This window comes from Durio zibethinus, chromosome 4, assembly GCF_047325235.1.
Source record: "Durio zibethinus cultivar Kanyao isolate XHJ-2024 chromosome 4, ASM4732523v1, whole genome shotgun sequence".
Lineage (NCBI taxonomy): Eukaryota > Viridiplantae > Streptophyta > Magnoliopsida > Malvales > Malvaceae > Durio > Durio zibethinus.
Genome location: NC_143165.1, coordinates 35,965,625 through 35,992,961, shown reverse-complemented (window position 1 = coordinate 35,992,961; position 27,337 = coordinate 35,965,625). Strand labels below are relative to the sequence as shown.

The window sequence follows — 27,337 nt, the reverse complement described above, 5'->3', positions numbered from 1 at the left end:
AATAATAAATAAAAGCTAACATTCTCTCTAGTCTCATCTCATAAATTTTATTCTGTCCATCCAAACACTTTTTTCTATGTTATATCATATTGTTTTTAATTTCAAAAAATATATAGTGAAGAGATAAAAAGTTGCAACCAAACAAAAAAGATCTTTTGGAAATTTCACTAGTCGCTTTCTTTTATACCTTTTTGCAATATATATTGGTGGAATATAATTTCACTTTATAAAAGATTCAAGAAGATAATAAAAAGATTAAAATAACATATTTAATTATATATGATATATTACTCAAAGGTGCCTTCCACTTGCTTTTACTTTGGTAACATTAGGGTATGTTAAGTCATTGTATATATATTGTTTTGTTGCCAAAGGACCACTGATCATCATTATATTGTTGATCAATTTCAAGATTTTTTTTTTATTTTTTATGTTGGATAAGAAGGGAAGAAAATAAAGAGATGGAAAGAATGTGAGAAAAGAAAAAAAAGAAGAGAGGAGGAAAAAAATTTTTGTCTTACATATCAACTCCTCAACAGCCTTCCAACAAAGCAGCCAGTGATTTTCACCAAAACACCATCAACAAATTTGATGCTTCCAAACAGACTGTACATGAATTCTTTCCCCTAGAAGCATTTGCCATTCTTTTTAGCCATGAATTATTATCTGCTATAAGTTCTCCTGCTTGAGCACATCTTAGATACTATGGCACAAAGCCCCTTGATGCTTATCCCTGATTTCAGGAGCTTCAAGACCTGGCAGAAAAATGCAATTACTGCTAACATTTAGCACTATCTCAAATCGGCATCATCCGCTTGACTCTATGGTTTTGAAAAGTCTTTCAATGGCTAAACTCAGTCAGTCCAATCTCCAACAATTGTTAAAATCTTACCAGATATTTTGGCCCTCCAACCCAATTGGCAGCCAAGGGATTTGCAAACGAGAGAAAATCAGCATTTTCTATACATGATCATAGCCTTTCATGGTGATCAGTGGCTGCGATTGCTTTAATTCATCTCTTTGATTCAAGTTGTCAGGTGATTACTTAGGGTTATCAAATTTGACTTGATGAGATTCCAATTCTTAAAATATTATTTTAGATTTGTAAATTATAATTTATCATGAAAAGAATATATATAAATGCTTACTAATTTTTTATCATATCTGTTTTTGACTGAACAAAGCAGCGGCTTAAAGCATGGGTCTTTCCAGCCAAAACTGATTTGGTCATTATAAAACTTCCACAATTTGCCAACAGTCCTTGGGCTGTCAAGAACCTACCATTTCTCCATCATTGACTTCATTGGAACCGTTGGGTCAAGTAAAACATCCTCAGAATGTATCGGATATGAACATCCAACCAAGCCAGACCAAACCATTGGTGCTGAACATATGACCTTGGAAGCATAAATGGAGTTGACGTTTCTCAGGTGACAACAAATCTTGCTTTCTCTCAATAAAATCCAAAAAAACCCGTAACCCAACAAGAAAAAAGAATTAGAAGTGGAAGGAGGATGGCGGGGAGGGGGTGGGGGGCCGGTTATTCAAAGTCATTTCTATGAGTTGTAAACTTGCCAAAAACAATCCGAATTGGCCGACCAAGTCCCCATCAGAAATGTGTTTTTGTCCATTTGTCAATTATGTTGTTGAAATTGAATGAGACCAAACCAATAAGATCAAAGAATTCAGCAGATTTTGTCTCCTCCACACAGCCTCATTGGAAGCCTCACTTGTCCAATTCAACTCAATGCAAAGGAGCTTGGGTCCTCATGTCTGGTTTTGTCCCTTTTGATAGGGTTTGGTTTTTAAAGGGAAATGGCTTCTTCTTCTTTTTTTTTTAATTTAAACCCTGTTTTTAAACAAAAAATTATGCATCAATCACTTAATTGATTGTTTAATTGCAAAATTTTGAACATGAAAAACTTACAAATTAAATTCTAAAGCTATGACACCATTGGAATTGGACCATGATTCATGTTATGATTGCCATAACAAAGAAGGTGATGGATTCATTTTTATGAGATTATTATGGCAACTAGGGAATTAATGAATTAAATTGGGGCAACATCATCATATTCATTAGGTATCTTATTGGTAGATATGTACCAGCTGAACAAAAAAAAAAAAAAAATAGCTGTTAAGTTACTTCCAAACTTATACTACAACATCAATTGCTTTCATATTATTTATAATATTCATTTCATGGCTCATTTATGTGATATAAATATTCATCATTAATCTATCTTCTGATTAAAGGTTTTTTGCACATTTGAAAGCAATCTCCTTAAAGATAAATTATTTTTATTTATTAAAAAAATAAATTGTTAATTACTAAAGAGGAAATTTTATGATAAGAATTTAATATCAAATTTATTTATTAAAAAAATAAAAAATTACAGATATGATATTTATATTATTTTGTATTAATATAAAAAGGTTGATGTTGATTTATACATTAAAAATACAATTGTCTAGATCATAAATAGATAGTCAAGTGAAGGCATCGCCCATAAGTCATGACAATTGCTTAAAAAATACTAACCCTTCTTCTGTTTCTTCTATTTTAAGTATTAACTTAATTCATAGCAACCAACTAGTGGTTGAGCTCAATTGGTAGGATGATTTGATTCTTCTTTACATAAGAGGTTTTGAGTTTACGTTTAATTGATGATTTTTTGTTAAAATTATCTTAAATACACGACTTATAACTATTATTTTTTAGATTATATGATGATTTTTTGTTAAAATCATATCAAATGTACGATTTGTAAATACTATTTTTTAACTTATTGGATACAAGATTTTTAAATTTTCGAATGCAACATATTTTACTTGATCTAAAAGATTAAACATTTTATGTATGTTGAAAGTAAGAGAAAAACGTACGAAAGCATCGACAATAAAAATGAAAAGAATTATTTTAATTAAAGATACAAAATCCTTGATGTAAATGCATATGCATACTAAGTATAAACAAAAGAACTAGTAATTTTTATTTTCGTTATTACGAAAAGCTATTTTATTCAACGTCCATCAAGCTCAATCACTTGAATAAAGTGCAAATGAAAACTATATATATATAGAATATAGAATTAGGGCATGTGAAACTGTTATGAAAGTTCATATTTTATAGTAGTAGTATTTTATTTAACCGTCCAAGCTTGAGATCTCACTTAGGATCCCCATGCAAGTCAGAAACCTTCTATTTTTTTTGTCTTTGCTAAAGGTAAAACCAAACTCCTCTTTCTAGCCACTGACAAATGGAGATCGATCAAGTATATAGTACAAAATAATGAGCGGAATATTTTAAGAAGCCAGCGGGTACTTAACCAAGAGATGTGTTAGGAAAATATTTTTAAAATATGAAAAATATTAATCAAAGAAAAATTATGTTTAAGTATTTAATAGGTTATAGTAATATTTAATAATTAAAATAATTTATTTTAGACTTACATAAATAAAATAAGAAGCCTTATTATAAAAGTAGTCGGCTGCCTTAGTAAGAGCAATAAACTACAATCTTTTTGTCTCGAGCAATCGAATTCTTATGCTAAAGAAGTCAATTACATGCATTTCCAAAAGTTGCCAAGCTAGGCAAAATTTTAACAAGAGTATTCGATTGGTTATTCTCAAGAATCGATTGTTTTACCGATTACTATTAATTTTGAATGTTCTACAATTGAAAGAAGTCGACTTTCGACATCAAGTAATTAGCCTATCTCATGAAATTTTTTAGAATAATATATATATATATATATATATATATATATATAAAGAGGTAATCGATTGCTCTAGTGAGAAATTATAATTTTTAAAAATATAAAAAATTATTTTTTTAAAATGAAAAGATTAATCATCCAAATGAATCAATTCATCTCTTATAATTTAAAAAGATATTTTTTTATTAAAAAAAGTGATATTTAATTGAAACAACATAATCAAAGAGTAACAACTTTAAAATTGAATTTTTGTAAGTAGTGGTTTAAGAGATTGAAGAATTCGAAAATCATTCTCTTTTTTATTCCATTTTTTTCATAAATAAATATTAATTACTTTGATATTGTTTATGTATAAAATAATATTTAAAGTTAGATATTTTTATCTCTGTAAATGGATGTTTAATGGTTTGATATCATAAGTATAAAATGACATTAAATAAGGCTTTATTATATGTTGGAAGTATTTCGGTTATATCATTTTTGCATAATATAATTGGTAGGGACAAAATAAGCATTAAGTGAAATGGAATTTGCAACACACCTTAAAACCATTTATGTTCATGATTGAAGATTTCATTTTAAGTTCAACACAAATCTTAGGTAGCGTTTGGTATTTTTTACAAAATTATCATGGTAATGTAAATTATCGGGGTGATCTTATTATCTAAGTGTTCTTAATATTTATGATTTGAAATTACTTTATTTAATTAACAATGATTAATTCTTAAAAATTAAAGGTTATTGTAGTTAGTTTACTAAAAATTAAACATTATTTCATTTAAAAGTATGAAAATAACCATACATATTATAATAATTATATAAATTAATAAGTTTAAAATTGTTTAAAGATAATAATTTGTAAAATATTAATAATATTTATTTATTTTATAATAAAATTTATAATTAAATTATTAAATTAATAAATATATTTATTGATAAGCATATTTATTTTTATAATATAAATTATGCAAAAATATTTGAATTAAAAAATAAAACCAACCTATTAAATCCATAATAAAAGGAAAATAAAAATTTATATTATATAAAATATTTAAAAAATACACAAATTATTTTAAACTTATTATAATAAATATTAGTTTGAAAATACAAAAATTTATAATATAAAGTAATTATAACTTTAAGATGCAATTAAATTTTAATTCACATATTAAATAAATAAAATTAATAGTTAATTTTACATATTGATTTCCTTTGATGATAAAAGTTTTTCACTTTTTTTATATAATAGTTATAAATAAAATTTCAAGATAGTAATATGATCACTCTTAATAATTTAAAATTATTGTCATATAAGATCATCATTCACTAAATACTTTTAAATATAATAATTTAATTACTGTATATAAATTATCATAATTTTTAAAATAATCACTCATATCAAACAATACCTTAAATAAAAATTATAAATGAAAAATCATCTACCACAAGTTTAGGGAGAATCAAGCTTTGTACTGTAAATTGTAACTAACTAGATCCAACTCAAAAGAAAATTAGTTGTTAGGATCAAAGGGGAAACATCGCTATGGCCTTAGTTATATGTGTAATTAATCAAATTCAAGTTAATATAGTATTAAGTTTGAGTTCAAGTTTAATTCGAAATTTGAGACTTAAAATTTGACTTAAACTCGATTGAATTTTATTTTTTAAACTCGAGCTCAACTCGAGATAAAAATTGAACTACTTGAGTTTGCTTGATTAAATTCAATTGATATGTAAAAATAAGTTTGATTTTTATATTCGATAAAAATTCGACTATTTGTGTTTGAACTCAAGCTTGAGTTCGAGATATTTTTATTAAATAAAATAATAAAAATATATTTAAATATAAAAACTCGATTAGGCTCGTGAGCTATTCAAGTCGATATAAAATGCTCAAACTCGACTCAATTGATGAATCAAGCTACTTGAATTTAAGTTCGAGCTCGACTTTATAATTATTGAGTCGAGTTTTAGTTTTATTCGAATCAAACTCAAATAATTTATGAGTATTAATGTATCATTTATACTCTTAACTTTAGTGCTTAAATCATGAAACTTCATTTTGGATTTTAATTTTTTTAAAATATTAAAGATAAGGATGAATATCTGCCCTAACATCAATGTGGTAGGATAGGACAATTCAATTTAGTTTGAACCATGAATCAAAGAGCATATGATGTAGGCCAAATTTGTATTAAACTTAAAAGTTAAATTTCAATTTGTATTATTTTATCATATAAAAAATTATATTTATATTATATTTTATACAAAAATTATATTTTATAATTTGTAATTAATATGAAAATATAAAATATAATTTTTTAATTTATTAAATTCATTTATAGTTTTTTTTAATTTTAAATATTATTTTTTTTATTTGTATTATTTTTATATTATATTATTATATGGTATTTCAAATTATCCATCCTACCAAAAGTTGAAAACGAAACTTAAAAAGGCTTCCACGTTTCTCTCGCTGCACGCTAGCATTTTCCCCAATCCATGATATCATCCAAGCCGTGTGTTGCAGATCCCAAAATAAAAAGGCGTTAACCATGAGCTTCTATCCACTGCTCCATACTTCTTTTCAACAACCTTACACCCATCCCTCATTTATAATAAATTATTTGAGTTGGAATGGAATTTTTTAATTTTACAAATAAAATTAAACTATTAAAATATGTTTTATTTTTTATTATATTTAAAGATATGTTTCATTTTATTTATAGAAATTAAAAAATTTATTATTAATAATATAATAATTTACAAATTATATTATGTATGTCAAATTTTTAAAGCAATATTTATATATGAAATTGGTTAATTAACAGTTAATTTTATGATTTTGAAAGCATTAAAGAAAAAATTATAGTTAATATATTTTTTAATTAAAATTAATGAAAACAATGCATTAAATATATAGTTAATATATTGTTTTAATTAAATTTGCATTAAATGCAATTTTTTTAAATTAACATTTTAATAATCTTTAACTAATATTTAGATTTGATAATTTATATATTTATATAGTATAAAATATTAAAATTAATATATTTATATAATATTTTATATAAAAATTATGTATCATAATTCATATTCATATTTAAATAAAAATATATTTTTTAATTTTATTATATCTAAATATCATTATTATTAAAATTTTAAAATAATCATTTTTATATCTCATTTTGTATATATTTGTATCATATTATTGTATTATATTTTAAATTATTAAATTTATTAATATCTATAATAACATAAATTATAAAATCAAATAGAAACCTATATTTACATTACGATTTACAATCTCTCAATTACTCTTTTCAAATCTTGATGTTTAATTAGCCCTTAAGTAATTAGTTTAATTTTTTTTAAAATAAAATTTTAATTTTAAATATTACGAATTAAAAAAATAAATTAAAAAAATTTATTTCTATTATAAGATTCGACTCGATTTTAAATTAATCAAAATCTAAAAAAATTATTAAATATCAAAAAATCTCAAATAAAAATATCCAATTAGCTCAAAATTATGATTCATGAATCCATATGTCCTGAAAATTTCTCGATGCAAATATTGTGATCGTGCACGAATCACCGTGCTTTAGCACAACCCAACGGCTGATCCCTCGGTTCCATATTGAAAGCCGTTGTTGAGGATCATTTTCGAGAGAAGACAGAGACAGAGAGAGTTTGACTCGAAAAAAGTGGAGAGGATGAAACTAGACAAGGTAAGGGACCCACACTAAAACAAAGCAAGTAAATAAAAAAAATGACAGCTCAAGATCTCCTCAAGACATCATCGTCATCTTCATCGTGTTCACTGGATTCGCCCCTTTGTGGCTTTGTTTTTGTTTCTCTGCCGTTTTTACTACAAAAAAAGAAGACATGATGATTTTATAGCTTGAACTGTTTTGACTTAATAAGAGAGCTGGGATTCTCCGACATCTCTGTCAGCTTCAAAAAAAGAAAAGACAAAGTCGAAAGGAAAGGAAAGAAGAGAAAAGATAGTTCTTTTTTGCTTCTTTTGCTGTTTGGTTGGAAGGAAAATTTGGGTTTTTGTTTCTTTTTTCTGAGAAAGTGAACAGGTAAAGTGGTGTTATCAGTGTGGTTAATATAGTTCTAAAAGTGGGGCGGTGATGGTTAATGCTAAAACTGAGCGTAATAAATAAAGGAAAAAAATAGAGCCGTTTGATTGGTTTGGTTGCTATGGCAATTACTGACACATAGGTATGGAGTTTGACCTTTTTTATTGCATTTGTTTTTCGACAATTACAACTCACTCATTTCTTTATTAATTCAGATTTTCTGGCTCTCTCTGCAAATCTCTCTCTATTTATTAACTCTGTGCTCTTTCCTCTGTTATCTAAGAACACTAAAAGTTTCTTCTATCTTTTATTCAAAGTTGGGTTTTGAGTTTGGTTTCTAAAGCTTTTAATTCTTTGATTATTTGCTTTGCTCCCTTTAGAAACCCCCAAGCTCCAAAGCCTTTTCCTTTCTCTCAGGATCTCCTTTGTTTCATTAATAATCTTGTTTTCACTTGGATTTTACAGTGAAGATTGGTGAAAGTTCTGAATCACAGGGAAAAAAAAGGTACAACAGTAATTTATTTTTATAATTTTAATGACTCTGTTTTTGTATGATTGTGTTTGTTTCTCTTTTTTGGGTTTTTGTATTTGTTGGGATCTGCTTCAGATCTTTAATATTCTCTCCTTTTGGTTTTTACTTCACCTTTTTCATGAGGTTGAAGATTTAACCAATCTGAGATTTTCCTTTTTTTTTTTCTTTTTAACAATTATAATGGATTAGATCTGGTTAGAGCTAGAAAACAGAACAGATGGTGGCAATGGCATTGTTGAAACAAGTGAAAGGTTTAAACTTTTGAGTTATAATTTAGTGGTTGAAAGTATGTGTTAAGCTTTTCAAAAAGTTAAAACCTTTTTCTCCTATTGTCATTTTGTATATTGAAGGCTGACTAAAAAAAGATTCCTCATGGTGAACTGAAAGGTTTTTGGTCATGGAGCAATCTCTTCATAACTATTACTTGTTACACTGTTATTGTTGTGTATAATTGGATGATTATCAGCACTTTTTTTTGGTTTACAAAAAATGACTGTGGTTTGGATTTTTAGGCTCTATTTTTGGTTCATATAATTGGATGAATGTTGGTTTTTCAAGCTAATAAATGAGCTTGGATTGCATGGTTCTTCTGATCTGGTTTATGTAGCTTTCAGCACTGGTATCATTTTAGCTTTGCTTTTGAATTTTATTCCTTTTTTGGCTTTCTGTTCTAATCTTTGGAGATCAATTAGTTTTTGGGTTAAGGCTGCTCATGAAGTTCATTTCAGTCCTGTATTCCTTGTTTGATTTCATGTATTTCTATGCTTGGCAAAATGTTTGAGAAAGCAATCATGGAGGTGGATGATAGTTTTCTTTCTTAGTAATTTAGCCAGTCAACGTTATGACTCGGTGGTTGAATACTTCAATTGATCATATGAGCTGCCTCTTCTTAGCGAAGCCTTCTTATTCCATCCTTTTTGAACAACTTACTATGTCTGCTGGTAGCTGTTTCCATTTTCTCTTTTTAACTTGTCCTGCATTTTATGGCAGAGTAGCTCTCAAATGCCATATGGTGTATGGTTGAAGATATCACTCTTTGTAACCTCGAAGCCAACTGATGTATACCATGAAACTTGGTAATTTATTATATGTTTAATTTACTCAAAGAGGATTAATCACTGCACTGTATTATAAATAAATTTGAAAGCATGAAGGTGCTTAACATGGCTACTAAATGGTTTGAAATGTGTTGGTCTACATTTTCATCTTTCAGATGTTACTGTCATCGTGAATGTTATTCTGCCAGATACATTTAATCGTTATATATGAAGATTATGGTTCTTATTGGATATTTTTATGTGCTCGCAGATAATGACCAAGTGCTTTGCCATTCAACTATAGGCTACAAGAGCGACTCAAGGCCTTATTCCTTCTTAGCTGACACTAAACCTTTTGAGAACAAAGAAAAGCCTTTGGATTCCACTGTACTTAATGCAGAAGGAATTGTGAAGGAAAATAATCCCACGATATATCTAGAGAATACACGAAATGGATGGCCAGCATCAAAACTCGATTATTCTATGAGTGTAAATGACTTTGTCAATGGTAATGAAAAGGAGTTCAGAGATTTTGTGACATCAAATACTCATTCTTCAAAGAATATGGATTCATTTCAGGAGTCAGTTTTTTATTTGGACAAAAGTGTGATGGAATGTCAATTGCCTGAATTGGTAGTTTGTTATAAAGAAAGTACATATAATGTTGTCAAGGACATCTGTATCGACGAGGGAGTTCCAACACAGGACAAGTTCTTGTTTGACAGTGGCGTGGATGTGAAGAGTGATTACAACTTTCCACCTTCTGAAAAGGATCAAGATAGTAAACTGATGAAAGAAAAATTGGAAATTGATATGTCCTTGCAAGTTGTTTATGTGTCTCCAGAAGAAAATCAATCCGGCAAGGATATTGACGATGAATGTGGTTCTAATAAAAAACTCGATGCTGATACACGTATGCAAGATATTTCCTTATCTCTAGAAGAAAATGAGTCTAACAAGGGAATCCCGAATCAATATGATTCTAAGGATTTGATGCTGACAAGGGAAATGAAAGATGATGCAATGAAAGTGGTCACAGATGACGTCTCCAAAGAATTGTTTACCCTTGGAGAGTTACTTTCAATGCCTGAACTGAGCACAGTGAAATCCAAAGCCATGTCTTCTGATTGCAAAAGTGATGGAGTCGAACAACAGTCTTTTCAGGTAAACTCCCAAGGTTACTGAAATTTCAATGTACTATACCGAAATTCCTTGTAATAACAATATGGATTCACCTATATATTACTACATATTATCACCTCCAATATTTCTGCATTCATGTTTGAGATAGAATTGAAGGCACCTTTTTTTCTAACAATTCTATATGTTTACCACAACAAATGGACCTTTATGGCCTAAAGTGAAAACAATAATTGAAATCATGGTAATTTTATTTTCCATTTGTATGAATATTTATGTTAGAAATCTATAAATATCGGACAGGTATTGAGATTGTTGATGATAGTTTTCTATTAGGGGTTCAGGAGAGGGTTCACATCTTAGGAAGTAACATGATGTATTTTGATTTGTATGCAGAACTCGAGCGAAAAGGAAGTCATGGTGACGCCCCCCTTGGTTTCTGCAGCTGAAGAATCATACAATAGCAGTGAGGAGGCAATTCTATCAGCTCCTGCTTTGGTCTCTGCAGCTGAAGAATCAGACAGTGGGAAAGGGGAAGCTACCCTGATTAGTCCTGCTCAGGCCTCTGCTTCTGAGGAATCAGCCAGCTGCAGCCTTGTCAATGAGGTATCTTCTGATAGCAAACTAGAGACTGGAAGTATCACCGTTGATTATGATTCTTCTGCACCAACAAGCAGCAAAGATGAGTGTCACCACAATCTTGATCATGGTCCTCTTGAGACTGGAAGTACACCCAAGCTTGAAGATACAGCTGATCAGCCTTTTTCAAACAATCTTCAACGTGGTAATGGAGAGTCCAGTTTCTCTGCCTCAGGGCCTGTAACAGGTCTAATAAGTTACTCTGGACCAATAGCATATTCAGGCAGTCTCTCTCTTAGATCAGATAGCAGCACAACAAGCACTCGTTCCTTTGCCTTCCCTATGTATTCTACTGACAAACTCTTTGTTTCTAGCTCCTAACAACTTCTTTTATATCCAATTTATAACTAATTATTAGCTGTTTTGATTTTGTTTTTTCCTCTTATGTGCAGATTGCAGTCTGAATGGAATAGCAGTCCAGTAAGAATGGCAAAAGCTGACCGGAGACATTACCAGAAGCATAGATGTTGGAGGCAGGGCCTCCTTTGCTGTAGATTCTGAAAAGTTCTACTCTATCCATAGGTTATACAAATTTATTGTTTTTGCTTATCAAGATATATACATCATCTCCTTTTCTCCACCATGGCTTGTAATGTGCAGTAGCTTTAGAGTGTCATACTTAGAGTTTTGATCTCATGCATGCAAGTTGAGCTGTAAGCTATGTCCTATAAATTTCATGCCATTATATTATTTCTTTTTGGTTTTTTGTAATTGTTTCCCTACCATTGCCTCCACTTTTCCTGTTCATAACTTCAGCTCATATGCAAATTCTCCGTTCCAAGTGGATTGGGCTACAGGAACAGCTAATGTGGCACGCAAATCAGGATGGTCAAAGCTGAACATTGAGAGCAGCCTTTCTTTTCTCTTGGTAAATGCTTACAAACAAGTTGGTATAAAATCATAAATGAAACATTCAAAACAATTTTATGCAACTTGGCCAAATGCCTGAAAGGATTTCAATGTTTAGATTAAATGTGAGATACATGGGAAGAGAAAACCTGCCTAACTTATAACTCGTGGTCTGCTTTAAAATCTGCTTTCTGTTAGTACCATGGCTTGTTATATTATGGTTGAGAAGCTAATCTGCCATGTCAGGAAATCTACTACAGTGAGTGGGAGGACAAAGGGAATGGGAGGTGTAGAGTTTGAACTCTAGCTTATTTAGAACTGATGATTTAAAACATAATAGAAAAAAAATACGAAAGTGTCATTTAAAATTTTTGTAAAAAAAATGAGTTTAACAAAAATAAAAAAGTATTTCTTGTTTTTTATATCTATTCGAATTTTGATATATAATTTTGATATAAAATATAATATAAATATACGAATTATTAATATTTTTATATGATATAAATATACGAATCGTAAGATTTAAACTTATAAACTTGTAATTAGAGCATAAAGATAATATAAATCAACTTACTTAGGATGGATTCCTTGGCTAATTTTGATCCCTAAGAAAAATCTCATCTTTTTCTTAGAGATGGTAATGTATAGTAAATAAACGGATATTTATTTTTATTTTTATTTGATTTATTTATATTAAATTCAGATAGTTATATATGCATAATTAATGAATTATGATAAAAGATTTACTATTTATGACGGATTCGAAGCGGATATGGATAATTTTTTTGGATATTTAATATTTAAATTTGTTTAAATTTTAGTAAATAATAATAGATATTTGAATTCGTATCCAAAATTATTATCTGATTATTTATATAAAATATATAAGATGTTATGTATGTATAAGGTTTTGGACCTTAAAAAATATTTTTTATTTATTATTAATTAAGAGTGAATTTAAATTTAAATTTAAAATATTATTTATTTTATAATTTAATAAAAAATTTAAATAAATGAATATTATATTGGATTTAAATATTTAAATGAATAGTACTTATTTAATCAAATTTAAATTTAAATAAATTTAGATATTATAAATATTAAATAAATTCAAATACGAATATCTAAAAAATAATGAATATCCACGCCAGTGTCATTCCTATTTTTCCCTAATTCTTCTTTCTTAGTTACACCTTATGCCAGTTTTAACTTATTCCCAGGCTAGTAAGGGAAAAGCCATTTTCTTTTATTATTTTAAGTGTCTTTGTAATTTCCTTGAGACTTACAAATTTGTTTTTCTATTGTACCAACTTCTTGCCTGTTTTTTATTGGCAATGGCAAACATATCCAAGTTGGTATGGTTGCGGCAAACCTATTTTGCCTAGCTAAGATTAGGAATCATATGCACGTGTATTGTCTTTGAAAAAACAAAATGCTTCAAACAGCAAAAAATAAGATTATTTTACTGTCTCCTTCCTGTTTCCGACCAATTATTTCATTTGATTGGGTTTGATATGTGTGTTCTTCTAAGTCATTCCATGAAGTTTGTATACATTCATACATTTTTTGCACAGTCTAGTGCCAACTTTGGTACGAACAAAAGGAAAGAAAAGTGATCCTTTTATGCTTCAGTCTTCACTTGTTCAATTTTCTTTTTCTCAAAAGACAAACAGAAACAAGAAAATTTGATTTGTTTTTTGATCAATAAACATATATAGTATATAGGATATAGACCTTTTAATTACTTTATTGATCCCCCGTTAGGCAGAAAAAATATACAAATGAACTATTCGATAACATATATATGAGCTGGCCTGAAACTTTTTAACTAAGAATTACAAGAATTTTGAGTATCATATCATAATCAAATGATCAAATGTTTTGTTTTCTCTAATATGCTGTTAAAAGCTCATAAATTACTAAAATTAGCAACATATTTGTGCTTTAATGGAGATTATGTCTTAGGCTTTGTTATAATAAAACAAAACCAAGGGTCCTACCTTGCTTGTTGACAAAAAACCAACCCAAATGGTGTTTTGGAAATCTGCATTTTTGTGCTTTGTGACTGTTCTCTTTCTATCAGTTTCTCTCCCTTTCTTTCCTCTTTGTCTATCGTACTTTGGTAGTTTGGTTGATATAAAAACAACCCACACTCAGAAAACAAAAGATCTTCAGAGAATTGAAGTGATATGGAGCTGATAGTCTTCATTACTGTGCTTTGTTTTAGCTTCTTTACATTGCAAACACCTTGTACTTCCCTGCAAATCCAGCTGCAATCATCAAATGAGCAAGGTAAACTATATATAAAGGTCTCTTTGTCTCTTGTCTCTGTCTCCTTTTTGTTTCATTATTTATTGAGTTTGAAGTGCTTTGATCATTAGCAGCAAAAGGAGTTCAGCTTTCTCCCCACACACTGCCAAGGAAGCTCAGCTTCACTGAGGAAGTAACAGTATGAATCTATCCAGAAAAAATACAATCTTTTGTGTTACAAAATTACCATCTCTTTCTTAAATTCACGTGCCTTTTGTTTTTGAAACAGGTTAAAGGAAATAAGCTCAACAATCAATTTCAAACACCAAGCTGAAGGAAGATGTTTCAGGTGACCTATCTAACTAGATCCGGCAATTCCAATATCTATGCCGTGTCTGTTTCATATCAAACATATCTAAAACATGAAAATTATCTTGTTAAATTCGTGTCTACAGATTAAAAACAAAACATATTCTCGCTAAAATTTTGAACCATGCGGCTTTCATTTATTTTTTGTATCATTTTTGTTTGTCATCATATAATTTTTAAAACTTTCGTTTATATTTTCGTATCATATTTAAAATTATCAGTTCAATTACTTTGAAGCAGGGTTGATAGTAAAACTATAACAGAGAGCTTCTGCTCAAGTCCCATGCATTCAAGCTCATTGTTTTGCAATTTTTCTTTTTTTTGAAAAGTGAGAATATTGGACAGGCAAAGCATACCAGAAAGAGCAAGCAACAATGCATGGAAGTGGAGGCACAAGGCAAGAATGGGTGGAGGGAGGGCCCGACATTTCACAATATTTTACCATGGATTATTCCCATGTAAGAAGACGACGTCCCATACATAACAAATCATTGCCGGTTGGTCCTTGAAACCCGAGGGGAGAGGGATATGTATAGTTCCTGCTGGCCTGCTCCTTTCAGTCCCCAACAGTACAGAACAAAACTTTTGTAGTACTAATGCTTTTGTAAGTAGGGAAATGAGGAATCCGTCCTCTTTTATTTCTGTTTATGGCCGACATTTCTTTTACCAAAGAAGGAACCCTAAAATTTTGTCATCAACTTTTAGGCTGGCTGTTTTTGGGCGAACTTTGAATGACAAGGAAATTTAGTTCTTGGTATTTGATTGATTTGTGGTAAATAATCCGGAATTTGAAGAACTAAGGTCCAGATAATATGATAATATGTGTCAAATATATCATTAGTCAACGCAAATGATTAAAATTTAAAATCTTAATGGAAAGCTTTTAAATTTGAATCTCTTGATCTCTTTATCTTGATATTGAAAATTAAATAAGTTTTTTAACTCTCATTTTTTTTTTTCATATCAAAAATAAGAAAAAAAAATTAAGAATTAAAAGAAAATTTTTTATATTTTATTCAATATTGGAATTGTTATAGTTGTAGATTTTGTGTAAGTTTAATCATTTTATTATTATTTTGATCTATAAAATATTAAAATAAGAGATAATTTAGAAGAAGGGAGATTGCGTTAGGGCTAGTTTTTTTCTTTTTTTTTTTTTAAATTGTAATCTGAAAATCGAAAAAACATTACAGTGCTTAAATTTTAGGATTTTAGAATTTTTTAACTATTGCAAAATCAAGTAAAAATTTTCATTTGATTGCTAATATTATTATTAACTTTTTTTTTGTAAAAATTATTAATTATTTTTAAAAGAAAAAGAACTAAAATATATGTAGATAAAAAATTACTAAAAATTTGAAAAATAAAAATTAAAAATATAAACATTTTTGTTATGAATTTCAAATTTACTACCTATTTTTTATTTTCAAATGAAATAAATATGTATAAATTGATGTTTCACTTATCTATTTTCTTATTTCTACTTGAATTATTATTTTATTTTTATATACTTATAAAAAAAATAAATAAACCGGGCCGTTTTATTTGATCGTACCGTGAGAAGATCGTTTTGGTACCAAAAACGACGAGTCGTTTCACTGGATACCAAAATTAGAAACCTGAGCTCGAAACGGCGTCGGTTGCTTAACACTGAAATCAAGAAAACGAAAGTACATAAATAGCAGAGAAGATCATAGATTCATATCCATCGGATCCCAAATGGAAGATTTTTGGAAGCGAGCGAAATCTTTCGCGGAAGAAGCGGCGAAGAAATCGCAAACCCTAACGGCGCCGAACAAAATCGCCGATCTAGTCGCCGAAACCGCTAAGAGGTCCAAGGAGCTTGCTCTGGAAGCCACCAAGAAAGCCGATGAGCTCAAAACCGCCGCTCTCAAACAAGCCGATCAAATCCAAATCCAAAGCCTCTCCAAGTCCATTTCCGATATTATCCCTCCTCAACTCTCCTCCCTCTCCATTACCTCATCCGCCTCCACTTCCTCCGATCCTCCGCCAATCTCGGAGTCGGAGCTCCGGAAATTTGGACTCACTGATGATTTGAGGGACTTTGTTAGAGGTTTCACTTCTAGTACTTTCCTGAACTTCCCTTTCCCTGTCCAAGGTAATTTTTTTACCTAATTTCATTTTTTTTTTTTGGGTTAAAATTAAAACTGAAAGTTTATACTTTTTGAGTAGATGAAATGGAGCCGTCCGATGGGACGACTACGGGCTCAAATGTACGGAAGGATCTGAGTGAATGGCAAGAGAGGCATGCCACGCTTGTTCTTACTACTGTTAAGGTAAAAAAAAATTACCTTTCATTGTAGATTTTATAATTCTAAGGCTACGTTTGTCTTTGCGATTGGAATTGCTTTTTAGATTTTTGTAAATTTTTTGTTACAAATTTCAATTGCAATGGTAAAGCCAAACTAGACCTAAGTTTATTGAGAAACGCAGGATAAATTTTAGATTTTTGTAGTTTTAATTAATTTCTATAAAACATTTATCTTTATGCAGGAAATCAAGAAATTAAGATATGAATTATGCCCACGTGTGATGAAAGAAAGAAAATTTTGGAGGATATATTTCACTCTTGTTAGCACTCATGTTGCTCCGTAAGTAATTAATTAATTATTATTATTACACTAATGATAATTTAGGATTAGCAATCCAATTTTTATTTTTTTGGTACAAAGGAGTCTGTTGCCTACGGATAGAGAAAGGGTTTGCAGGTGCTGGGATTAGAATCCCAAACTTGCTAGATACCAACTCTTAAGGGCAGCTGCACGCCTACACCAACTGAGTTATTTTTATTTTGATGTAAGGTATTTATATTTTCAGTTATGAGAAGCAGTACATGGAGGAAGTTAAACAGAAAGAGGAGGCAAAAGAGGATAAATCAAAGCAAACACCCACAGTTAAGATAGAAGAGTCGGAAAGTGGTCTGAAAAGTAAAACTTCGGGTGCCTCTACTGAACAAGATTTGGATACCTTTTTGCTGGGAGATTTTGAAGATAGTGATGGGGGTGGAGGTATATCCTTCAAAATCCTTGTATTGATTGTGGGTTTATAATATCTTCATACGTTTTATGTTTCATGCACTTTTGATATTTTGAATTGCTTGCTCTTGAAGTAACTTAATGGTTTTAACGTTTAAGTTGCTGACTTTATTTTCAAATTATATGTCCAAAAAGGATGTTTTCCCTGAGAGCCATATTAAAGCCTGATTATGGATTGTGTAGCCTAGCTTACTATGGCTGATTCAATGTTACACGTTGGTCTCATCAGGTGTTTATATTCATGTTAATACATGCAATACTGGATAACTTGATGCAGAAATTATTGCAATAATGTGGCAAGCTTCATTGTTCATGGAAAACCATTTAGAAATGAATTGGACTTGGATAACATGTTTTTCTGTTTTAGATTTTTTCTTCTATGATTTTTTTACAGTCAATTTGTTTATATTTGCACTTCTTTCAGATGATGCTGATGCTGATGGGAGCTTTGGTGATGATTTTGACAAGATTGAAAATTCTGTAAGCTTGAATAACTTTATTCTACCTCTTATTAAGGTGTCCTAACTCCTAGTAATGGCTGTTGCATCCTAAGATCTACATCTTTGTAACATGTTGAAGTTTTGCCTCATTTCATTGATGTTTGTTCCTAGGTTCTTCATTCGTTGAATTGGTTTTAACATATGTTTCAAACTTTATGGCAACTTGCAGGATGTAGAAGATGAGAAGAAGAATGCAGCGGGAACTAAAGCTTAGAATTCCAGCCAGATGAAACCAATTGGAGTAAAAGCTAGAACTTTGCTGCTAGGGGGAGGAAAAGAATGCTGAAAGGATAGCAGAAGCAGGTGCTGGTTCTCAAAATTGGATTCGGTGATTGGGGTTTGGTACTATGGTGTATGTTGCTTTATGTAAGAGATAGCTAGCTATTTGTTCATCTGTTTAATGCTGTAAACAATTGCAGGTTCTGATACCTGTTTGCCAGGGATTGAGGGGAGGCTAGAACACCATTATTTGCCTTGTACAGAGAATCTCATTCTGTTAATCAAATTGTTCTTGTTAATGCTTCTGAATCTTGAATTTTGTTCATGCCATGTCTGGACTTAAGAAAACTCCACTCTCTTCTTGTGGTGGAACAGTGTGGGGAGTGAACGAAGCTATCGAAACAGCGCATGCATTCTTCTGTATAACCGGTGATTTTCGGAACCTCCGAGGAAATATTCTGTATAAGTATCTCAGAGACTACTAGACATCTTGTGTTCTTTGAGAGCCACAAGTGATCTTCATAGAAGGAACATATTAAGCCCAGTTTGAAGATTTTAGCTATGGATGAGAAGTGGCTTGGAATCTGGATCTGGGGTTTTGACATCTTTGCTGGGAAAAATATTATTTTGGAACAACTTCCATATTACTTGCTCTAGGCTGTAGACGACAAGCAAATGCTGAATTCAAACCTTTTCTTTGGGGTGAGGAAAAGATCTGAAGCGTTTGAGCTTTCCTCAAGATTCATAGTTAGAACTTAGAACAAACTTACTATTGCAATTCACTAAATATAAGATCAACATACAATTCACTGAATTGAAGAGGAAATTGCAATTCTTAAGTGCAGAAATAATACCAGTATATACAGCATAAAAAACAAATTAAAGTAAAAAATCTCTGGTTAATTACCATATTTTTTATTTGTTATCCATACAACCTGTTAATCGGGATTCGGTAGTAGTTAAATGAATAAATGGGTTCGTTTTTTAATACAATGACAGTAAAATTTTTTAACTCTCTGCTTTTCAGCTTTTCGAACTGATACTTGACTCAAAACACCCTCTTTCTCCTTTTTCTTTCACCTTGATCTCCCTATCCTCTTCTTCTTCCTCTTCCTTTTTACAAATGCAGAGCATAGCTAATCTCAGTTCCTTCTCAACTCCCTCCAGTTCCCAAAACTGTTTCTTTCACAGTTTCCCACCAAGGCTATTCATGGCAAGATCCTTACCATTGAATGCGCCACATCAACGACCCTGGCTTCTTTAACTACCTCAACCAAGAAAACTCATATGTTCAAGCTTTGATGGCTGACACTCAAGCCCTACAACGAACTCTGGTCTCTGAGATGAAAACCCGGATGCCCTCCAAGGTTTCCACCATTGTTGAACGTTTTGGACCCTGGTTTATGGATTTTAGTACGACCCATTTAATGGTTTTCAATAATCTTACAAATAAAATATTCGATTCTTGTCAACTTAATCAGCTGTTGTTGACATTAAATAAATTCGGTTGTACTTATAAATATTTAGTTAATGGAAATAATTAGTATTATGACATATTATAAATACAAATAGTAATTTTAGAAAATGATAATATAATAAATAGTTTTAAATAAAAAGAAGAAAAGACAAGTTTTCTTTATTCTAGTTAAATCGAATTTATTATATTAATGGAATGAACCCCATAAAATTATGTTAAACGGATTGAGAAAAGAAAACAAATTCTTCTTGCATTTGAAAATCAATAAGTTATATAACTGGATTTCTGTATGTCACCCTCATAGTTCCTGAATTGGATAATTCATCGTTTTGGAATGATTACAGGTAGCTAATTTTTCTCATTTCTTACTTTTTTTCTTTTACTAGCTCATGTCTGCCACCTTTTTAATTTCTTTATAATGCCAGATGCTATGAATTTGTCGTTTGATCGATCATATTTCTGAAGAAATTTCATTTCTGATATGGCAGTCAGTTTGCAGACATATTTGATGTAGAATACTTCATTGCATCACTGAAAGATGAAGTTCAGATATTGGAAGCGCTGCCTCCTGCGCAAAAGAAAAAATAGCTGAATCAGTCTTCTCAATGCCACCACGGGGATAGGTTCAGCAATTTTTTCGAGATATCTACTTGTAATATATATAAAATTTATGGACGAATTTACTAATTTTATTGGCAAATTTATTAAACAAAAAGGGTGTCCATAAGAATTAAATTATTTATTTTTATTTTTATTTATCTCTTTTATTCTTAAATCTATTAAAATTAATAAAATATTTTTAATTTTATACAATCTTTCTCAAAAATAAAATACTATTAGCTTTTTCCTTTTTTTTTTTTTGTCGAAAAAAAGCTGAGAAATAGTGAAAATTAGCTCGTCTCCAAGATAAATTGTCAACCCACAAAATGATTTTATGAAATTTTTTTTCATAGAGACTTATTAATTGCCTACAAATAAAATAGATTATGAGGATTTGAATTTAATACTTTATATTTAGACACTAAATTTTAATTATTTGCGTTAATCCTACGAATGGTTTTTATTATTCAATAACCACATTGAAAATTTTATATATTCTATCAATTTTAAGCAAAATTCAAGTGAAATTCATTAGTTTCAGAAATAAATATTCGGTTTGAATGAAAAATGAACACTCCTGGTTCTACATGAAAGCCCCTTTTCTCCATCGACATAAGCATCAGCAAAATGTAATATCAAAAGTGTTTTCTTTACTCTCCAAAACCCCTCTCCACCTGCCAAAACCACCACCATTCCACTGCCGCAAAGCACCATGAACACCGCCCCTCCCGCCCGCACCCTCCACCAACAGACATTCCTTAACCCAATCCCTCCTCTGCCCCTCCATCAACCGGACTCCACTTTATAGTCAACACCATCCTCAAACATCTCTGCAGCCACGGCCCCAAAGCCCTCCAATTCTTTCACCTCCTTCTACCATGTCATCGACATAGCTGGCAGTCTCCGCTACTACGCCACCGTCTTCACCCTCCTCCACCGTATGCGCTCTCTGTCTAAATAATATATGGCAGATTTGGATAAAATTTACCCTAAATAATATATGGAGTAAAATTTTAATATTATTCTTTGTACAAAATGACATGGATTTTTTTTTTTAATTTTTACCAAATATTTATTCATGTATTTTGTTATTTTTGGACAATTAAAAATATATCTATTCAAAGATGTATTATAGATTTAGTCTGCCAATTAAACAGGACAAAGACGGATTGATATGCAAAGATATGACAACTTATAAAAATTTTGAAAGAAAAATTTTCTTTAGACACTTCAAAAAAAATTTTTGACGTCATTTTCATCAATAAAATTAATAAATTTATTAACAGTTCTTCTATAAATCCGGAAACAATTAAATTGCCAACGCGTTAGACAACACATCGACAGATTTGCAAATAGGAAAAAAAAAATCAGAGTTTATAAAAAATATCAATTATTTTGCTATCCATTGATAGTTTTTACTTAAATCAAACGATGCATTTTAAATTAAATATATAAAAAAAATATTATTTCAAAAATTTTTTTTTATAAATATTATAAATAAATATCTTTAAAAAAACTGAATCTGTCAATAATAAAATAGTAAATTTAGATATTTATCTCTTATATAATTAATAAAAAAAATCGTTTCACGTAATATTTTATTAATTTGTTGAATGAGATGAATAAATTTTATTTTTTTTTAATTATTAATTTCAATATATATATGAATAAATATTTGTACAAGGAAGTGTTCCCGTACTGTATTCTAAAATAAATTGATAGTTTCAAATACAACATACCAATAGACATGAAAACAACATAAAAAAATCGTATATGTATTTTAAAAAAATATATATTTTGTATTTATTCATGTAGATACAAAATTTGACATAACACAATTTGTATCTTATATCTGTAAATACGATTAAACAAATGACATGACATGAATAATATGTTTAATTTAATTTTATCATACGAGTATACATTTAACATATTTAATATGTTTAACATAATTTTTATATTTATTTTAATTTAATATAAATATATAAAAATTATTTTAATTTTTCATATTTTAATTATGGTACTTAATTTACTCTTTAATTTCATGTAAAAAATATTTTAAACTTTTAATTATGATACTCATTTAATAATTATTATAAAATTATTTTTTTATATTAATAATATAAATACAATATAAATATTAATATTAGTTATATACATTATTATTTTATTTTTTAATCTTTAATAGTTTATTATTTTGAATTTGATGTTAAAAATTAATATAGTTATGTAATATATATTAAAATTTAAATTATATATTAAATACTTATTAAATGATTATTAATTTTAATATGTAAGTATTTTTTTATACTATTAAATGCTAAGTTTATTAAGTTATAAATGATGGATAGTTTATAGTTATCTATTATTTCTGTTGTGTTTTTGTAAATATTCGTATTAATTATGTCTATTCATGTATATCCGTGTTAGTTGTATCTATTCGTATATATCTATGTTATTTGTATTTATGTATGTTGTGTTTAAACATATTAATTGTACATATGTTAATCATGTCATGTCGCATGTAACATATATAATAAATGTATCGTATTTTATGTTTAGGATTTAAACACGTTTTATAATTAGTGTCGTATTTGTGTTTTAATTATTTATGTTATTACATATGTCAAACACGACATGAAACACGATATGAAAATAGAAATTGTCTAGTCTATCCTAGAATATTGAGATCCTAAGTAAATTAATTATATGAGAAATGGAAAATGCCTTTCTTTGCCACGTGCTAAACATTTAAACATAGTTATCAGAACAGGATCGGATATTAAATCATTCAAGGTTTTGGGTTATCAGGTTAATGATTCAACCACCGAGTCAATTAGGTCAATTATCAATTCAATAAAAAATATTATAAAAAATACAATTATTTTAAAAATTCAACTTTTAACTCAAGTTATAGTTTAATAGTTCAACCATGAAACTATAAATTTTAAGATATAATTTAAAATATAAAATTTATAAAACAATTAGTTAAAAATCAAATTACTTAACATTATATTAAAATCATATTTTGTATTTTAACAGTTAGAAATAATATTTATATTTTAATAAATATAATGAATAATAACTAATAAATAATTGTAAATAATAATTATTTTTATTTATTAAATATAAATATTATTTATTAATATATAATAATTAATCTTTATGTAATAAAAAGGAAATATCTATATATAAAATTAATAAAAAGGAAATATTTATATTTATATGAAAATTAGTAAAAAAGATATTAAAATCATTTTTATATTTTTTTATATGAATATAGATTTTTTATTAATTTTACATATATACATTTTTTTATTAATTATTTTCGATCATGGTTAAATAATTAATCATTTTGATTAACATTTCATTTTTTTATTAATTTTATATATTATTATTTTTATAATTATATTTAATTATGGTATCAATTAATAGAATTTTTGTTAGATCATATTTTTTTAAAAAAATTGCTTATTTTTACACATGTATAAGTTTTTTTTACAATATCATTATTTATATGTCTCAAAATATATTAACATATACAAGAGTTTTGATAGTAAAAAATAAGAGTTGATGGATTTGTTTAGATGAAATAATAGTATATGGCTTAATTATATTATTTTAAATACTTAAAGAGTTTTTTTAAATATTTTATCTAAATTTATTAATTTGTATTAACCTAATCTAATTTTAAAAAAAATCATCTGATTTATTAATTTATTATGTAAACCGTCAATTTATAATTATTTAATTATAAAATTGATATAATAATAAAATTAAATTGATTTCAACACCAATTCATTAATTCAATCAATCGAATCAACGATCCCATCCCATTCTAATTGGGGTGCGATACTACCCAAATAAAAATGTTGACACAGGAAAATAATTAATGAATAATGGAATATCGCGGTCTCAAATGCAGCAATTATATTGTCCACATCAGAAAAGGAAACATTTCATTGCATATGTAAAACAATTTTTTTTTTCCATTTTTGATAGTCCCCTAATAAAAATATTGACAAAGGAAAATAATTAATGAATGATTGAATATCACGGTCCCAATGCAGCAATTATGTTGTCCACATCAGAAAAGGAAACATTTCATTGCTCATGTAAAACACTTAAATGTTTTTCTCATTTTTGAACAATGAATATAACAAGTTTAAGGACAATGTTAGAATATAGATCTAATAATTAAAAATATAATATAATGATATAATATAAATATGATATAAAAATAAAATAAAATAAAATAATAATATGATTTAAAATTTTAACAATAATTATATATAAATTTAATAAAATTAAAAAATATTTCATATTTTTGTGTCAATATAAATTATGATAAATAATTTTCGTATAAATTTTAATATTTTATATGATATAAATACATAAATCATCAGATATATTTGAATGTATGATATATTATCAATATGTTTCAATCAAGTAACTAATGACAGAAAAAAAATTGATCTCATATGTTTGAATATTAATTGTATAACATTTTTACATGTTTAAAGGAATAAAAACTTATGAATTAGATAAAGAAGGTTTCTTTTGATGGGTTTCCTCATGTTTCACAAATTGCTAACTTGTCTTATTTTATAGCATTTTCAAATTTGCACTTGTCTAATTATTTTTTTATTGAGAAATATGAGAAAAGGTATTTGTTGATGTACTTATGAGTTAGGAGAGACCAGGGTCTGAGCTAATGAGTTTGACAAACAAAAGTAGATTTAAATGTAAAATTAGGGTATTTATTATTTTTTTTATATAAGCTAAAATTTTTTATGCATCTAATGATAGCAAAATTCTTTACGGTACGATTACAAATATTTTGTGCTTGATTATTTTTTTATTAGTATATAATATGTTATAGAATCTTACAAAAAAAAAAGTATAATATAATTAATCCCTTAAAAATATATGTCAAAATCCGTTACTGATTATTTATATTCTAAGTTACACATAATCCCTTAATCAAGAGTCAGCAACCATCGAATGCAGGCCGCCAGTTTTTGAGGGGTTGCTTGACCGCATCGGTCACTTACTCCGTTGTTTTCTCTTCCTTCTTATACGGTCAGCAGCTACTTTCTCTCCATATCTCGATACACAAGACTATCGAGATCAATGCTTTCCTTTTTATTTTATTAAATATCCATAGTAATTCAACAGCTTAATCTTATTCAAATAATTAATGAATATTAATGAATCATTTACATCTTTATCCTTCACTTTTCTTCTAATCTTGCATTTTGAAATATTCCTTACCAGATAATTTTTGTAAACCCACATTCAAAAAACAAGTGATCCCTGGATTCTCTTCCCTGTTATCACAAGTAGCATTGTTCATCCACCTCCATTCGAAAAACAGATAATTATGGAGTTTACGGATACTCTGAAAGATTGAAAAAATTTTTTCTTAGACAACTTAAAATTTTTTTTAAACATCATTTTCAATAAAATTAATAAACCTGTAAATAAATTCTTAAATATATTATAACTGTACACTTAAAATATTTCACATCATGTACCACACAGGGATTTGAAGGAGAGAGGGGAATGACAGGTAGGGCCAATGGTTGGGTGGATAGGTAAGCACCGTATTGGCTCTCATGATCAGATGGGAGACCATACGAAATCCACAAATGAGAGAGGTCTGCATTTTATATCCGTTCCTTTCATCCAGGTACGATGTAATAAATACAACAATAATTAATATTGTCCCAACCCAAGAAAACAATTATAATTATAATTAAAATTTATATTTAATATATTATCAATATATAAATTTTATATATTGTTAATAAATTATATGATAATAATTTATTAATAAATAAGTATTAATTTTTAAAATTAAATATACATAAAATAAAATAATTTATTCATTAATGAAGTGTTATAATTTGATTTATTTTATTAATAAATTTTATTATCTGATTCATTGATAATGTATGAAATATATATATTAATAATATATCAAATATAAATTTAATTTAAAATTAATGCTTATAACAAGTTTTTTAAGTACAATTATATGCTATGTAGTATTAATTTTTTATTTTTTTTTTGAAATATTAGTGTTCCAAGTATTGAATGAATTCGTATAAAAATTAACCTTCCAAATATACAGTAAAACTTAAAATTTTGAAAATACAATTCTCATTCTCAAATCCAAGTAACAAAGTATATATATATATATATATATAAGAGATTAATTTATACAGTGTAAAATTTTTTTGTATAAATTGATTTTTACTTATATACTTTAATAGATAAAGATATTTAAAATTAAAAAAGAATGATCATGTATATTCGATAATTTAATTCAATAATCAATACTTTTTATTGTTTATATAGGATGGAAGAAGTAGTATTTTTTTTTTCGTATTTCCAAAACTTAACAAATTAAAATAATTTATATTAAATGATTGTTAGTGTGTAAATGCTATATCTTATCAGTGATTTACATAATGATACTTTATAAAAATTAATTTTAAATATATTTTTAAGATTAAATGCATTTACATTTTAGAATTTTTAAAATTTTAAAATTAATTTTTTATGATCGAGATATCGTTATATAGTTTATTGACAGTGTATAATATTTATACATTAACGGTACATAAAATATAAATTACTAAAAAATGCAATGATTCATTATATATAATGGACATTAAAGCCCAAAATTAAGCAAGATACTTTCTTGAATTTTTTTGTCATAGACCATCTTATATGTAAACAAAAGAATGATGTGAATTATTGCGTACCAGGCATGAACATGTTATTTTCAATTCTCACAGGCCCCTAAAGCATGTTTTTCTGCTGATCAAGGTAAATACATAATTACATAAAAGAG

The 27,337-nt window shown here is 28.1% G+C and overlaps 2 protein-coding genes and 1 pseudogene across 7 annotated transcripts; all 3 read left to right on the top strand.

Moving 5' to 3' along the window:
* Nucleotides 1–7,490: 7,490 nt before the first annotated feature.
* LOC111287217 (uncharacterized) lies at nucleotides 7,491–11,866 on the top strand. 5 transcript variants are annotated; one of them, XM_089760092.1, is made up of 6 exons: nucleotides 7,491–7,807; nucleotides 8,273–8,312; nucleotides 9,330–9,415; nucleotides 9,648–10,540; nucleotides 10,913–11,439; nucleotides 11,548–11,866. In XM_089760092.1, the coding sequence occupies exons 3-6, from the start codon at nucleotides 9,397–9,399 to the stop codon at nucleotides 11,654–11,656; spliced, it is 1,548 nt and encodes a 515-aa protein (XP_089616218.1). In that variant the 5' UTR covers nucleotides 7,491–7,807; nucleotides 8,273–8,312; nucleotides 9,330–9,396; the 3' UTR covers nucleotides 11,657–11,866. The 5 variants fall into 5 exon arrangements, with proteins under 5 accessions (XP_089616218.1, XP_022733314.2, XP_022733309.2 ...); XM_022877579.2 differs by having other exon boundaries at nucleotides 7,491–7,949; nucleotides 9,335–9,415; XM_022877574.2 differs by having other exon boundaries at nucleotides 7,491–7,949.
* Nucleotides 11,867–13,143: 1,277 nt separating this feature from the next.
* Nucleotides 13,144–15,403, top strand: LOC111287220 (uncharacterized; annotated as a pseudogene). Its single transcript, XR_016341819.1, has 4 exons — nucleotides 13,144–14,296; nucleotides 14,389–14,453; nucleotides 14,544–14,603; nucleotides 14,969–15,403. The product of XR_016341819.1 is annotated as an uncharacterized LOC111287220 (transcript).
* A 912-nt stretch (nucleotides 15,404–16,315) lies between these two features.
* LOC111287218 (uncharacterized) lies at nucleotides 16,316–18,697 on the top strand. Its single transcript, XM_022877585.2, has 6 exons — nucleotides 16,316–16,742; nucleotides 16,817–16,920; nucleotides 17,138–17,235; nucleotides 17,462–17,652; nucleotides 18,104–18,159; nucleotides 18,349–18,697. Exons 1-6 carry the CDS (start codon nucleotides 16,343–16,345, stop codon nucleotides 18,391–18,393), a joined length of 894 nt encoding a protein of 297 aa, XP_022733320.2. The 5' UTR covers nucleotides 16,316–16,342; the 3' UTR covers nucleotides 18,394–18,697.
* Nucleotides 18,698–27,337: the final 8,640 nt, after the last annotated feature.

Excerpts from the sequence above, each read along its gene's own strand:
- LOC111287218 (XM_022877585.2), top strand. The coding sequence starts at position 16,343 with ATGGAAGATTTTTGGAAGCGAGCGAAATCTTTCGCGGAAGAAGCGGCG. Across the intron at positions 16,921-17,137 it reads TTGTTCTTACTACTGTTAAG|GAAATCAAGAAATTAAGATA; the intron begins GTAAAAAAAAAT and ends ATCTTTATGCAG. Across the intron at positions 17,653-18,103 it reads AGATAGTGATGGGGGTGGAG|ATGATGCTGATGCTGATGGG; the intron begins GTATATCCTTCA and ends CACTTCTTTCAG.
- LOC111287217 (XM_089760092.1), top strand. Across the intron at positions 10,541-10,912 it reads TCGAACAACAGTCTTTTCAG|AACTCGAGCGAAAAGGAAGT; the intron begins GTAAACTCCCAA and ends ATTTGTATGCAG. Across the intron at positions 11,440-11,547 it reads CGTTCCTTTGCCTTCCCTAT|ATTGCAGTCTGAATGGAATA; the intron begins GTATTCTACTGA and ends TCTTATGTGCAG.